This window comes from Lissotriton vulgaris, chromosome 2_2, assembly GCF_964263255.1.
Source record: "Lissotriton vulgaris chromosome 2_2, aLisVul1.2, whole genome shotgun sequence".
Lineage (NCBI taxonomy): Eukaryota > Metazoa > Chordata > Amphibia > Caudata > Salamandridae > Lissotriton > Lissotriton vulgaris.
Window position 1 is genome coordinate 120,485,320 of NC_141688.1, and position 15,538 is coordinate 120,500,857.

Here is a 15,538-nt window from a genome sequence, read left to right on the forward strand (position 1 = left end):
AAGTTTCGCAGATCGTGGGGGCATTAGATTTTGTTTTTCAAGCCAAATTCAAACTTTGGCATGTTGTTTCTTAAAAAACAAAATAAATTGAAAAAGTTTAGTGGACGGGGGTCAGAATTGATGACGGCCATCCACCAAACGTTTTGAATATTGAAAGAAACGCCTCCGAAGGTGGTTCCTTTGAATAAACCGAGATGACTTCTGCGCCGGTTGATGTCTCTAAATTTGACAGACTTTAGTACGTCAGGGTGGTGGAGTCAAAGTCCTCCGCCACCCTGACGATCCGTTCTCAGTCCACCAAACCTTACATCAGACCCGAGTTTTTTTCTTCTTTCATCAATTCCGTTTTTTAAAATATTCCCCTTTGAGTATGTATTTGTTCTAGTTTATCTTTTGCTATGCTCTTATAAAATTCAATAAATAGCTCTGAAACAAAAATGAAGGTGCTGTACAACCACCTGGCTCCACTTTGTCATCCATCCACACACAGGGGCGTAGGTAGTGTATTGTGGTTAGGCCTGGGCGTAGTTCGCTGAGTTTTGCTACGCGGAACTCCACGAAGTCCCATAAAAACTCTGCGAAGTTCCGCGAGTGGCAGAGTGCAGTGCCAACTGCAGTTTGTGCTGGTATTTGTGACGCTCGGGTGGGAATTCTACCCGAGCAGCAGCTCGCGCTCGCAAACTTACAGTTCGTAATCGAGAACGGGGAAAAAACTCCGCTGCCCATCGCAAGGCAGAGTTTTCTGCCCTCCGCGCTCACGGCAGAGGTCAGAAAACTTCGTGAACGGAGCAAAGTGCACCACCCAGGCCTAATAGTGGCCCCTAGAACAGAGAAGGGAATGCCCCCCGCTGGCCACTGTTTGCACTGTGAAATATAGCAATAATGGCGGTCCAGCGTGCCCCGTGAATCTGCAGCAATGGAAGCTACGCTCCTGTCCACACTCCTGGTCTGATCTCCAACGCCTGTGTATTTATCCCATCATTTCACCTGCCATCTTACTTTTGCTTGTATCCACCCTCATTATGTGATCCCTTCCATATACTCCTATATCCACACACCCATGCTTCCACCCCAACACTCTCATCCATGCACAGACTTCACTAAGCAAGCAAACACATTTGCATGTTTAAAAATAATTTAAATTTACTGGCTGTGCTAATGCTTGTTTTCTCCAGTGCCATGCTTGAGGACTCAAGAGATGCTTTTTTTGCTTGCTGATATTAGACCTTACTGAAACTCAAACTCTATGCCAGTCACTCCATTCTGTTTTTTGTTTCGATATCTGTATCTTGCCAGCAACAGAGATTTCTGAATGTGGGTTTCGTGGATAATGTAATTTTCCTGCCTTTTTTCTGGGTTGGTCATTCCACTCAAGTACACAAGTACTCTCTCTGGTTAGTTACCCAGAAGCCTTTTCTTTCTGCTACCCTGGATTAGAGAGTTATTATCCTCATTGGTTTTGTAAATTCTTTGCATGCAATCATGGACTAAAACCATTCATGAAATCCAGATTTGGAGTTGGTCTGCATCCATTGTAGCTTGTGGCATGCTGGAACTGGGATCTTTAACAGGACTACTATGTCGTTGTTCTATTACAGCCCTTATTAGGTTGCTGTGTGCCTTCAGTTGGCAGGTGACTTCAGAGACATGCGATGCTGCTTTTGCAACAATTTCCAGGATTTCCCAGTGGTTACGCTGAAAGTTCTTCTGTTATACTTGGAAATTGTTTCGGAAGAGGAGGGAGTGTCAGCTAGGCGGCAGTCACCGGACTGCAATGTAAGTTCAGCCAGTGAGCAGTGGTGTGGTGAAGGACACAATGTACTTTGGTCCCAGTAGAGGGTCTTGAGGGTGAATGAACAAGCACAGCAGACGGCCAGCCATTAATGAGCAAAGTAGGAGGGCACATACACCTCAATGCACGTTGCCTCCAACTTGGACCACCTCATAAAGGGAACTTTCCCTGCCGTTCTACATGCACAAGAACCGCATAGTTCTAACAAACACTTTTTAACAATTAGCCGCTGTTGGATGCACAACATTTCTGCTTGTAGGGTGAACTACGCGCAGTGACTGCCACACTGAAAGATGCTAATGGGAAGATGGTCTGGGTAGTCCTCTCAGGCTGGTCTCTAAGGTTCATTGTATCTCCTGTGAGGGACGGTCATCAGGGCTGTGCGAGGATCCAAGTAGGTCCCGGGAAAGGAGGGGGTGGAAACCAGGTCTCAATCACGTGACCTCAGGTGGGACGAGGGGAGGTGGTGTCATACGTGTTTGGAATATGTGTCTTTGAAGGTTGATGCTGTACCCACCACACTGTGAGAGATGATTAGAAGTTAGCTTCTTCTAGATGCTTCTCAAGCACCAATGGAGTATTTCTTGTTGCACTATTATTGTGGCTGATATGATCTTCCTTTCTGTCAACAGAGCCTACAGGGACTCACGGGGACGCCACTGGTGGCTGGAAGTCCGATACGCCATGAGAGTGCAGTGCAGGGCAATGCAGTAGAGGTACAGACCTACCAACCCCCATGGAAAGCACTCAGCGAGTTCGCCCTGCAGAGCGACCTGGACCAGCCCGCCTTCCAGCAACTGGTAAATACATGCGTAGTGTCCCCACAATCTGTACTGTACATGCTCAAACCCCTACATGACCCAACCTTTATATCCGAAGCACCCCAACCAAACACCCCTCCTCATATGTACAGGTGGGACGCACACACACACCTTATAAAAAAAATCCTTATTTATTTCCATAAAACTCAATACACCCAACCCTCAGTCCATTCTTAACCAAACCTGTAATCGCATTGCCATTCAAAAATACAGATCATAACTCTGGCCACTCTATTCATCTCGCTAACACCCATTTTTCTGCAGTTTGCATATCGTATCATTTGGATATCCTGATACTGTACCCATATATGATACTACACATACCTGACTGTGTGCCAACTTTTTATCAACTCCCTTCCAATAAACCCACAACTATGGCTGCAATCACTTCCTACTCCAGCCTGATACATAAAACAGGTCCCTACAGTCACTGTGATGTTGACTTCACCCACCACCACCATTTCTTAGCTTTTTCCATGGCCCAAGTCCTGTTAATACCTGTGTGGTGCTGGCAGCTGGCAAACACCCACGTGGTGGTAATCTCAGGGCAGCCTCCACATCCTGCTTGGGCAGACTGAGCACTCAACACCTACATATACACACATCTCCATACCCTAACAGTTATATTTATAGACACCTAACACCCAATTCTGAAGCACCAATCTAGGTTCTGCCCATTCCCAAAATTGTCCTTTCACCCCCCATTTCTACCCCATCATTCTTCGACACTAAGCTCCACATTACTTGATCTGCACAAACTTTCACTCATTTATCAGAGTGAATACCCCTCGCAGCAGACACGCGGAGATCTGTCTGCGGCAAGGACATCCCAATGAAGAAGGGGAATGAAAACGGCACTTTGGTGGGACAGCCATCTAGATTTTCAAATACCCTCATAACTAGGCCTTAGAATGTACATTACGCTTACATGTAACTCAACTATACAGTCTGTATACCTATGGGGGGCATATTATCAAGCCTGGGCGATAAAATTATTGCCGCTTTATCGGCAGGAAAATGCTGATAAAGTGGCGATAATTTTATCGCCCAGGCTTGATAATATGCCCCATAATCCGTTCTCTCACTCGTTGTTTTCTGTATGGAACATCTGCACTGCTCAACTATATATTTGATGTATGTATGTATTTGACTGTAATACTTGCATTTTGATTGCACATATTATTTTAAAGTTTTCAAAGTTATCAATCTGTCTCCCGTTACGAAAGGAACCTTTTCACAATGCACATCCTCTCCCCTAATAGCATATATAACGCACTGTGACATCACTTGGGATAATGTTCACTAGACACTTAAATGAATATTTTTGAGGGTGCATACTCAGTGAATCTCTCATAGACACACTCTCATTGTACCCACCCAGAGAAAGAACTGCTCGTGGGAAAGAAAGGAGAAGGTCAATTCACAGCTTGGAAGAACAATCCCCAGAGTGCCTTTAGTGAAAACATGTCAATAATTAATACTGAGAATCGGTCCTGTTTTTAGTGTAGCTCTATATTAATTTACATTTCGATAAATGAACAAATAATCTCCCTGTAGAGGCTGTCGGAAGCCTTCAAGATCGGGCAGAGGGTAGCCCGGTAAATATAAATACTCAAGGGCTTCTTCACAAACTGCATGTGCACGTTTTTAGTAAATTTGGGAATGACAAGTAGCAGGAAAAAGGGTATGGTTGCTGATAAATGGGAAGGGTTTAACCCTTTGTATGCTGATGACGAAACCGCTCCGTCATCAGCTGCGGTGGCGCTGTGCTGATGACGGAGCGGTTCCGTCATGGCCCGCCCGCCGCTCATGCGCGGCGCGAATTCCACGCCTGCGCTGAGCGTTCTATTGAGCGGACGGGACCATGACGGAACCGCTCCGTCATAAGCACAGCGCAACCGACACTGGTGACGGAGCGGTTCCGTCACCAGCATGCGCCCGCCGCTCTTCCGCCCTGCCCCCTTAGCACTGCGGCGGAATAGCTGCCGCAGTGAAGGGGTTAAAGAAGAGGAAAGAGGTGTGTTGGGAGGTATAAGGAGGAATACGCTAATACAAACATCCACCCACAAAAGAGTAAGAACTTTACTATTCATAAACTACTCTTCTATAGTTACTGTAGCCCAAACGGTCACAAAAGAGTAGTAAAGTACGCCAGCCCTTCCTTGAAATACATGTAGCACCACGCATGTCCACTCGCAGGTACCGCACCTCACGCCAGTAGAAAATAATAGAGGCAGAGACCTAAATTAACACCACATAGGGAAAAAAATATTAAATGCATTAAATTATTTTGACTTTTTAAATATAACACTCTGTACTAGGGGTTACCCAGTTAAATCGCATTCCTGATGGTTGGAAAATTGTTGTTTCACAAGATGATTTACCTAGAATTACATAGTGGGCTTAAGAGAAGCCAGGATTAGAACCCAGTTCTCCTTCTTCCACAGTCGACTCCTTGGCCACAAGGTCACATCTCCTCCATAAAGAGGCCTGCATTTGGACTGATCTGCACATTTATCTGGCACGTTATGGCTGAATTGAATCTCTTGCAAGCACATGAAATGGAACGGGACATTTTTCGGTTGGATCAGTGGTCACTCACCAGAGGTTTTCTGCAGCGCTTGTACTAAGCCATGAAACACCTCCCCTGCTTTCCGGTCCTCAATTTTACCATCAATGCACTAGCAGAGCAAAGGAGCACCCTTGTGGATTGATTCCTTATGTGTCCCTACTGCTCGCCTTAACATATCCGCAATCGTTCAATATAATCAATCGTTCTCCTGTCTCCAATCGCAATTCTTTTGGTATTTTTGGGCATGTAGGGTTCGGGATTGCCTCTAAACTGTCTAGGTTCGTCTACTCTGCATGGTGGGCTGGTCAAGAGGCTTCCCCTTTCACTCATAAGTGTGGTGTTCTTTAGAGATCTTTTCTGGGTTATAAACTACTACTACCGCTTCGATAACCTTCTCCGTTTGGCCTTTCCTGTCACATGCATGCTGATGATTCTCTCTGCTTCTCATGTTTTTCTCATCACCTGCTCATGATCCTCTTTAATTGCTTGACAGCGGTATAGTCCTGGATAATTACTTTCATGATGTGCCAGCTGCATACTTGTGCTTCTTCCCCCTTCCAACTCTCTTTCCGCCCCTTTTCAACTCGCTTTCCCTCTCCAACTTTAATTTTGTTCCACATGTCTTCAGTTTCCCTTTCTTCACCTGCCCATCCCATGGGTCCTTCCCTAATCTTCTCTGTCCACCTCTGCTCAGTCTTTTGTGCTCATGGACATCAAGCATAAATCTTTGCAAGATTTGTCCCTCCTTGCTTTGCAAGCCACCAAAACCTTTGCCTTTCCCGACTAGACAACCTGTGCACTATTCTTTCTGTTCCTGCATCCTGACTCCTTCCTACAACTCAATTCTGTACTACTTTTTACTTTCTCCTTAAACGTCCACCTACAACTTATCCATTCCTCTATTCTCTCAATCCTTCGAAATCCCTTATACTTCCACCATTAGCTTGGAATTTTTTGTTTTGTATGTACTACTTTCTGCACCTCAAGTCTGCCTTTATTTAGGTATCTCAACTGAACTTTATTGTACATGGGTTTACATCCAATTGTCACTCTTCCTTCCTTAGCTGTATCTCCGGGCCCATTATCTGTGCTCTGAAGCGCCCTATTCCGGTCCATTATTGGTTTTGTTCTTTTCCCTCTTTGACCCCAAGCTTTTGGGGGCTCCCTGATCCTTCTTTCCATTCAGGGCTGGCCTCATAGCTAAAAACAACTCACCGAATAATACGAGCCTCTTTTGCATGGGAGTCTAGCCAGCAAGTCTGACCCTCTCTCACTCATGAAAAAATGTATTCTCGTTTGCCTCACTACAGGGGTGGTGTACCATTCTGACACATTTTCAGGTCGAAGTAATCGCCCAGCAGATAGGAAGGACTCAGCACCTCCTTCCATTTTGACCGATATTGAACACGAAACAACACGGACTTTACCAGTAACTGTGCGGCATCACCATCAGGCAGAGACCCGTCCTCCTGATGTACATACTGTCTACCCCCATACACCTGTCTTGAAAAAGACCCGACACGACCACTGACTGGGGCGCACTAGGGTCAAAACGTCGACGCTTACATGAGGTCCAGAACCTCCAGGATCCACTATAAGAACGCTAGGACTCCTTGGATGTTTAATAACTTCTGACCAATCTAAACCCTTGTACATAATTGTATATATGCATTACTTCATTTTCACTGTACATTGCTTCATGCACCGAGCACCTTTTCACCAATTGTCACTAAAATGTCACTTGTTATTGACGGTCTAATCAAGATTCAAATGTCATCATTGAATGAAAAATTTCTGATGTGACATAATTGAATTCTGATAAATATTTACATGAAATCATCACTTGGCTATATGAATATTATCATTAGATTGCTTGTGCATCTACTTCTCACTGCACATGTGTTTCAGAGAGTTCTTAATCTCAATTTGCATTCAATAGCATTTCAAAGTGATGTGTCTTACCCAACAGAACCATTATTTTGTTTAACCTGATTTTAAATAGTACAATCTGTCCAGTTGAAGTAAGGGCAAGTCGATGCCGTAGCAGTGGTCAGTGTAACGCTCAGGCACTGTTATAGGATTGAGGCTTATGTACGAAACCCCACAGATTACTTATCACAGGCCATCAGAACTCCTTTCTAAAGGAAACACTCAAAAGCAAACATGTTTTTTGATTGGATGAGGAACAAAATAGTTCATGCAAATAGGATTATACCCGTTTGTGATGTGTTTCTCAGTCTGGTAAGACTTTTTAAGACCGCTTCCTCGAAACAGTCAGGTGAGCTCCGCCAACAACAGTCTGGGTCTGTACACCCTGCAGTATTGGCATTGTGACTTGTGACCAGTCCCCAGAGCAGGGCATGTTTCCTGTGCTCAGAGTCAGCTGTCCTGCCCCAGCCTAGCAAGCCACATTGATTGATTGGTGTCACATATCAGATTGGTTGTTTTGGATTCTGGCACTGGCTACAGTGAGTTACACCTGGTTGTGCTATGCACTGGTTGGGTTTCGAGGACATAGGTTGTGGGACTATGAGATGGTTTGGCTTGATGTCAAGCACTGTTTTTTGGTAGTGATAAACTAGTTGTTTATTGTATACAGTGTGGAATTCCTAACAAATTAGTTTGTTTGAGGGCCACAAACACGTTGGACTTCAGAATGACGTACACAGGTTTGCTTGGTTGCGTACCTACACATTTAGGAGTCAATCACAGATTAATTTGCTGTAATTCACTTACTTGTTTGGGGGACTTACATACATTTGATTTTCCTTTTTAAATGTTCGCATTTAATTCTTTCTTTTTTTTCTTTAACTGTCTCAGGTCAGATTACATCATAGCAGGGCACTTGTTGATGTCACCAAGCACTGGTAGAGCTGCCTTCCTGTTGGTCAGTGCTTTCTTACTGGCTTTTATTATGCGGTTGTACGGATATATACACACACAGGCGCCAACAATAAATATGCAGGGAAAGCCACTAGGCGACTCTGGGCACCTTGAAATACTCCTTGAAAAAGTCCTTTAGCTCGAACCAGGATAATGCTGACATTTTAGTTTAGTCCATCAGATCAGATCTACCGATATTCCGTACAGCTTGGAAAGGGCCAATCACATTGCAGGCTCACCTGATATGTTGACTTGATATGTCCTAATCTCACTGTCCTTTCAGAAACACAGTGCCCTACTGACACATTTTATAATTTATAATTCTCCCTTATAAATAGTGACACACAAAAAATGTCGGTCTTCCCTGGCGTGTTAGACAAAATAGCGGTCAGGGTTATGATTTAAGAAATACATATGTTTTTGCGTCTGCATCCGATTTAAATTTCATTTCCAGCTAGGTATATATGGTATACATTTCCAGATAGGTATAAATGGTGTGTGGGTATATATATATATATATATATATATATATATATATATATATATATATATATATATATATATATATATATATATATATGTGTATGTATATGTATATGTATGTATATGTATATGTATATATATGTATATGTATATATATATGTATGTGTGTGTGTGTGTGCAAATATACATACACACATACTATATATACAAATATATATATATATATATATATTTGAGATACGAAACGTGATTTTCAAAAAAGACTCTAATTAGTATTATGATTGATAATATGTGTATTAAATACGGCACCAAATAGTTTAATATTTCAGCTATGTTAGTTAGCCTGGTTAGTGGTCATCCTTCCAGGGACCATAAAGGCTGCCATTCATTAACCTGTGAGTAAAGTATGACATCACATTGTTTTATGTTGAATATGCTTTGTAACTCACGTCACTATGAACAATAGTAGTGAGCAGAATAAATGCAAAAGCTTGTTGCAAAAACATGGTGTAGTGAGGAATTTGTATTTCCCCCAACGGGGTATATTTGTGTAAAATACTGAAAACCAGAGGAACACAACTTTAAGGTGATATCCAGACCGGAACATCAAAACCCCTAAAAAGCCAACTCTTCTCGCTTTGAAATAGGGCTTTTATTGTATTATCTTGAAAAAACATTTGTTTGCAATGAAGAGAAGTTATCTTTAGCCCGGTATGTAGGACAAGAAAAAAAAACATTCTAATTAGCCAAAAGACTAATTTACACAATTTAAAACGATATTATTTTCTTTAGAATTCTATTAATAAATGGGCATGAAATACTGCCTGGCGACATCTCACGGACACTGGATTCCCCCTCAGAGCAAGATCACTTTTATTAAAACAGCAATAGCTCTAGTCTAATATATTCTTAGGCTCAAAAATGGCCAATAAGTACTGAATCCCAAGCCAACAGCTCCCAACAGTATGAAGTATGAAGTTGTTTTACAGAATTCGAACTGTGTGTTGTTCTTTCTGCCAATTCATGTATCACAGTCTGCATCACTTTGGGTCTACATCACGAGCATCATCTTATGTATGTATATATATAAATATACGCCACAATCATTGTCTGACTGGCATACAAACATCTTTTCCAGGACAATCTTGTGGAAAGGGAGGCATGGCCTGGCCATTTAATCGGTCTTGAGCAGCAGATACCTAGTTCAACACCTGAATCTTTCTTGTCTAATAATACCATAAAAATAGACATAAAAAACACTGTTGTAAAGTAGACGGTGCAAAAGTTATGAATCATTCACTGTGAGAAACAGACAAAGAAAAAGTATAGTGGTCTATAGTGGTGAGAATGGAACACAATAATGGATTCTTTTACATTTTTTCACATACGGATTTACGTCTACATTATTTGTACATAATTATATATTAAAAGGATCTTAATATCCACCCATTAATTTGTAAATTTCTTGGTCAATTGTTTTGTGTGTGTTATCCCCCCAACAAGAGCCCCCACTTTTCGCTGCAGTGATGAGCCTCCCCTCCGCCCATTCGGGCTCGCACCTAATGTCTGCCCCGTGGGGAGCTGGCAGGGTGCCACGAGGCCCAGGGGCAATAGTTAGAAGCTCGGATTATTTTTGTATTTTACGCTTATGAATGAAAGCGCACATTGTGGCAACATAAACAAGCGTCTTCTGGTAATGCTTACGGCCACACAGGGTGGATGGAGCCCTGGGCTCTCCCTAATATGCAGCACTCCCGCAATTATGAGGCTTTTAGGGGATAATCAAAAAGAAATCCAGCGTGATGTTTAGTTAATATAATTGGTAGCGGAGACAGGAGTACGGTCTGCATAATTAAAGGCTCATTGTAAGAGCCCAGCTGTGATGTATGACTCCAGTACATCATCCTGTGATATATATGTGTTCTGGCCGCTCGATAGCAACTGGATCGCTGCCGAGATTGAGGAAAATGACGTTCTGTGGGGGGGGGCTCGGGTGTGCACGGCAGCTCAGTACTGGGGGGGCCTGAAGTGCATTCAGGAGTTACTGCCAAGTCAGGCTTATGCATTTAAGAGCTGCACCGGGCAGGAATCTGCATTGTGGGTTTTAGATCTACTGCAAGCTGTAACCATCCAATAGCTGCCCCGCATAGGGTTCTGTAGTGTATAGACTGCTACTGCCACTCCTATGTGTTTAAGAGCTGCACCGGGCAGGAATCTGCATTTTGGGTTATACGTCTACTACAAATCGTAACCACCCAAGAGCAGCACCGCTCTCTAAGAATGACATTAAGCATCACTCCTATAGGTTTCATGTGCTCTTAGAATAGCTTTAGAATAGCAGTCCTACATCTGAACTGTACTCATAGAATTATGTTAAAACATTAATTCTATAGGTTGTGCATAGTCTGAAAAGGACATACTGTTAGAATGGCATTAAATACCAGTCCTATAGGTTGTTTGGGCGCTTAGAATGGCAGTAAAGCTGCAGACCTACATCTGACCTGTACTCCTAGCATTATATTATAGCCGCAATCCTATATCTGGTCCGTACTCTTAAAATCGCATTAAAGCGTCAATTCTACAGGTGACATGTAGTCTCAGAATGACATGCACTCTTAGAATGTACCTGCACATGGTCCTCGTATGGCCTGAAAGCATCACTGCTATGTGTTGTATATAGTCACAGATTGACACATACTCTTAGAATTCAGAGTGGCAATGCACAGCCGTGTCTGTGGTCTGTCCTCTTAGAATGGTATGGTGTCCTACAGGAGCAGTGTGCACCCATTGAATGTAATGCAAGTGGCTGCCCTGTTGCTGGCCAGTATGGTTAGAAGGACACTAAAGCATGCATCACACAGGTACTGTAGCATGGTAGTCCAATAGATCAAGATACTCTTTGCATGTCATCAAAGCAGCAATTCTATAGTTGAGATATACTCAGAGCAGCAATAAAAGTGCAGTCGCATAGGTAGCGCGTGGGCATAGAATGACATGACAGCAGCAGGTGTATATACACCCTGGCCTCTTAGAACCACCAATAGCATACCTCCAAGTGGCCTGTGCGCTTAGAATGTAAAGTTATCTCAAAGATGACAGAAGAAGCAGCAAACCTTTAAATGACATGTTTCATAGATTAATACAAAACGTCCATCCTACAGGCAGCAACAGGAACCTGCAGAATGACTTGAAGCTGGATAGCCATGCCTGTGCTCATTGAACACTTGCTAGCAGTTCTCTAAGTGACTTATACATTCACACTCACATGAACGCATGCCTGCACTCATAGAGCGACACTCAATCCTCAGTCTCATCGGTGGTCCGCGCGCTTCGAATGACACCCCGCAGCACTCCTGTATGTGGTCCGCACCCGCAGGGTCGCACCGAGAAGCAGTTCTATAGGTGCTGCATAGGTGCTCTGCACTCTCAGAATGGCACTCTTAGCATGGCAGCAATGAGTGGCACCAAACATTTGTTTTATAGGTGGGCTGCACTGGTCGGTGTGTGTTTTCATGCAGATGTCTGGTATATCAATAGGTGGGATGGGTATTGTTAGCTTGCAGGGGTGCATGGCTTTCCAAAAAGGAGAGCTTGTGATCTTTGAAATGAGTTGTGCGCAATTTTCAGAAATACCGTCATAGAGATTAAAGCAAAGATGCAAATGACTTAGAGAACGTTAGGCCCAGAAAGAAAAGACATGCCGAGGGTGAAAAAGAGACATAGGGGCCTTTTGAAAGGTTAAAGATGAGGCGGCAATCAGTGATAAGTTAGGATACGTCTTTCATGCATGATTTGGTGAATGTAGAGGAGGCTTTTTGGCAAAGTGCACAGTTAGAGGATGCAAGTCACTAACTAGGCAGAAGCTACATTATTTGCATGTGAAGGTAGGGGATGTATGATGGTACAACGCGTACCGTCACAACGCATACCTTTACCACACGGCCGTGACAACGCAAGTCGTTACCACGACTTGCGTTGGGGGCGCGGATTTCGAATAGTATAATTTACTATTCTAACACCAGTCCCCGTGGACCCTAGGGAAGGTGTTGGGATAGTAAATTAACTATTTTTAATACTTTAGCGCCTTCCAGCGCAAGTCGTGGTAACGACTTGCGTTGTATCGGCCGCGTGGTAAAGGTACCGCGTTGTAAAAACTTTGTTGTAAACGATGTTTACCGAAGGTAGGTGTATATTTGGTATTTTTGATAGGCGCTAGAACAGGCGAGCAGTCTGTTCAGTGCTAGGCTGCTGATAGACCACTACTTCAGAGGGCATAGCTGATCAGCTCAGGGTTTTTTTTTTTTAGAGTTTTATATAGTGCGAACTAGACCCGAAGATATCGGGTATCAGAGCGCTTTACATAGCACCAGTTTTGTTACATGAGGACACATTCATTTTTGTTAGGCACGGGGAGATTAAAGGGCATATTATCAAGACAGGCGATACAATTATCGCCGCTTTAGCTGCAGAAAACTGCAGCTAAACAGGCGATAATGGACTTGATAATATGCTCTATGGAATTCCAATTGAAGCCCATGTTAGATGTGAAGGACATCTAACATGAGCTTCAATTGGAATTCCATAGAGCATATTATCAAGCCCATTATCACCGCTTTAGCAGCAGTTTTCTGCCGCTAAAGCGGCGATAATTTTATAGTCTGTCTTGATAATATGCCCCTAAGTGATTTGCCCAGAATCACAGGATGTTGAGCATCTTTGCCGAGATTCAAACCCTTTTCCCCAGCCTCGACCTTGACCACTCTAGCCGTAAGGATGCATCCTCTCCCCAAGGTTGGAAGCTTAAAATATTGGCTGGACATAATCCTTGGAAGAAAGTTCTTCAAATGCTCAGATGCCTTCTCAAGTTTGACTCACAGTATTAATCAAAAAGCAAAGTGAAATCCATTTTGGACTCCGCTGGTTTGACATGGCACAAGATGGCCGATGAGTACAGCTTCCCCAGACAGTTGGAGTGTATTTATTGCCTGCATTCCTGTGGCTGGATGGTGGAGATCCAAAGGCTGAAATTCATTGAAGACTTTGTTAGCAAGTGGCTGCTGATTAGACTTCCTGAAGCTCTGCCCTTTAGTAGATAGCATGGATTGGGGTGGACCTGCAGATTCTGTTGTGCAAGGTGAAGGGACTCTTTTAACCCTTTCGATGCTCATGACGAGCTCAGCTCGTCATGATGCACAGTTGAGCTGTGCTGATGACGAGCTGAGCTCGTCATGACACCAGCAAAATGGCAATTTTCAGCACGGGGGGGGGGGGGGGGGGGGGAACGCCTAGCAGCCAAGGTGTTAATGAGGCCTTGCCTTTATCTGGGCTGATGCCAGCCAGAGCTAATATACAGGTTTCTCATGGTGTGTGTGTTAGAAATACAGTAAGGGGGAGGGGTGCAGACCATCTGTAATACGCCTGTGTTAGTGCTCTCAGATGGCTTGTATTGGAGGGATTGACATGAGGTCTGGGGGCATGATTGATGTTGAGTTGGCTTCCTATGGAGGCAGATGGCAGTGGATTGCTTTAGATGTGAGTAATGCAAGATGTAGGCCTTCTGTACATTTACCATGCGCCTCTTCTCTTTCGCCCATAGGTTTCCTTCTCTGAATCCGGCTCCATGGGGAATTCTTCAGGCAGCGACATCACCTCCCTGTCCTCCCAGTTACCCGACACACCGAACAGCATGGTGCCCAGTCCAGTGGAGACGTGAGGGGTGCCCTACCCCAACCCGAGGGGGGTTCCACCTCCATTGGACCCTGGACTCATCAGCATGTCTACCCCGCATGAGCAGGCCCAGCCCGGAGCCCTCAGGCCATTTCAACTCTCAAAACTCTCCAGTTTTTGTGTTTTTTATTTAAAAAATGTGTCGTCTGCCAAAAAATGCACTTGGGATTTGAAGTGCGTTCTACCAGACAGGAGGACAGATCAAGAGTCGCTCTATGTAGACAGGATGGTTTCAAGAAAAATGTGGATTTTCTGCATTCCGAAGCAAATCCCCCGGTATGATCGTTCATACTTTTTAAAAGAGAAAATAAAGACTGGTCATGGGACTTCCTACATGTGGCTGGGCATCACTATCTCATCTCAGACTCTGTGCGAGCATCCTGTCCATCACAAGGCCCTGCCTCCAGCCACTCCATCTGGCTTGTGACATGTTCTGCATCAGACCATCTTGTATGTCCCTGTCTCTGTCTGTGATATGAAGAGCATGATGCTGGAATATAAAAGGACACCCAGGGGTTTGTTTGATGAAACATTGATGTTGTTTTTTGTTTTTTTTACATAAATTATCTTGTACGTGGAAGAGCGAGTGGTTGAGCCTTCAAAGAACAAACAAAAAGTAAGTTATTGCTATTTATTGTCAGAGCAGCAGTTCACAGTGGGATTAATATTTGATCTTAATAAAAAATGAAGATGCTGCCTGTGTCTCTTGTCAGATGTGGATAAAGGTGGTGCCTTGTTTGACCTATTTCCCTAAACCACTATCACTACTAGCTGCTTGCACAGAAATACCAGCAAGTTCATCTTACAGTCACACAAGAAACAAAACGATGTTGTTTCACTATGCTTTCTGCCTGAAAACCTGACTACAGCAATCCTTGTTCTCAAACATGTATTACACCTTTTGAGTGGAGCTTCGACTAAGAGTAAGTAGGTGACACTCTTAAGAAGCATTAGCAAGGCTAATGAGTCTGACTGTGCTTAGTCGGCAGCGGCGGCTGGTAAAATATGAAAGTGGTGGGGCAATAGGCCTACAAAATTAACTTACTTTTCCTGCCACTTGACCACTGTAATTCAAGGGGGGTTGAAAAATCTGATCTCTTTTTTCGAGTACAGTTCGTGCCTCCTGTGTGGTGCCGACTGCTGACAAAGAGCTGTTACGGGCAAATACATAGCCAATCACAATGCTGCTTTCATGCTCTGTATTTTCACCCAAAGCTTAAAGGCAACACCGGGATTGGCTGGGCGAGCCAACCCAGCTCT

The 15,538-nt window shown here is 43.7% G+C and overlaps 1 protein-coding gene across 1 annotated transcript in view; it reads left to right on the forward strand.

The window, feature by feature from the left end:
* Window positions 1-14,974, forward strand: part of ISL2 (ISL LIM homeobox 2) — an 82,640-nt gene extending 67,666 nt beyond the window's left edge. The window contains exons 5-6 of the mRNA XM_086959873.1: window positions 2,425-2,592; window positions 14,148-14,974. Coding sequence (XP_086815999.1) covers window positions 2,425-2,592; window positions 14,148-14,264 — 285 coding nt within the window. The 3' untranslated portion in view covers window positions 14,265-14,974. The remainder of the gene's footprint in view (window positions 1-2,424; window positions 2,593-14,147) is intronic.
* The last annotated feature ends 564 nt before the right edge of the window (window positions 14,975-15,538 follow it).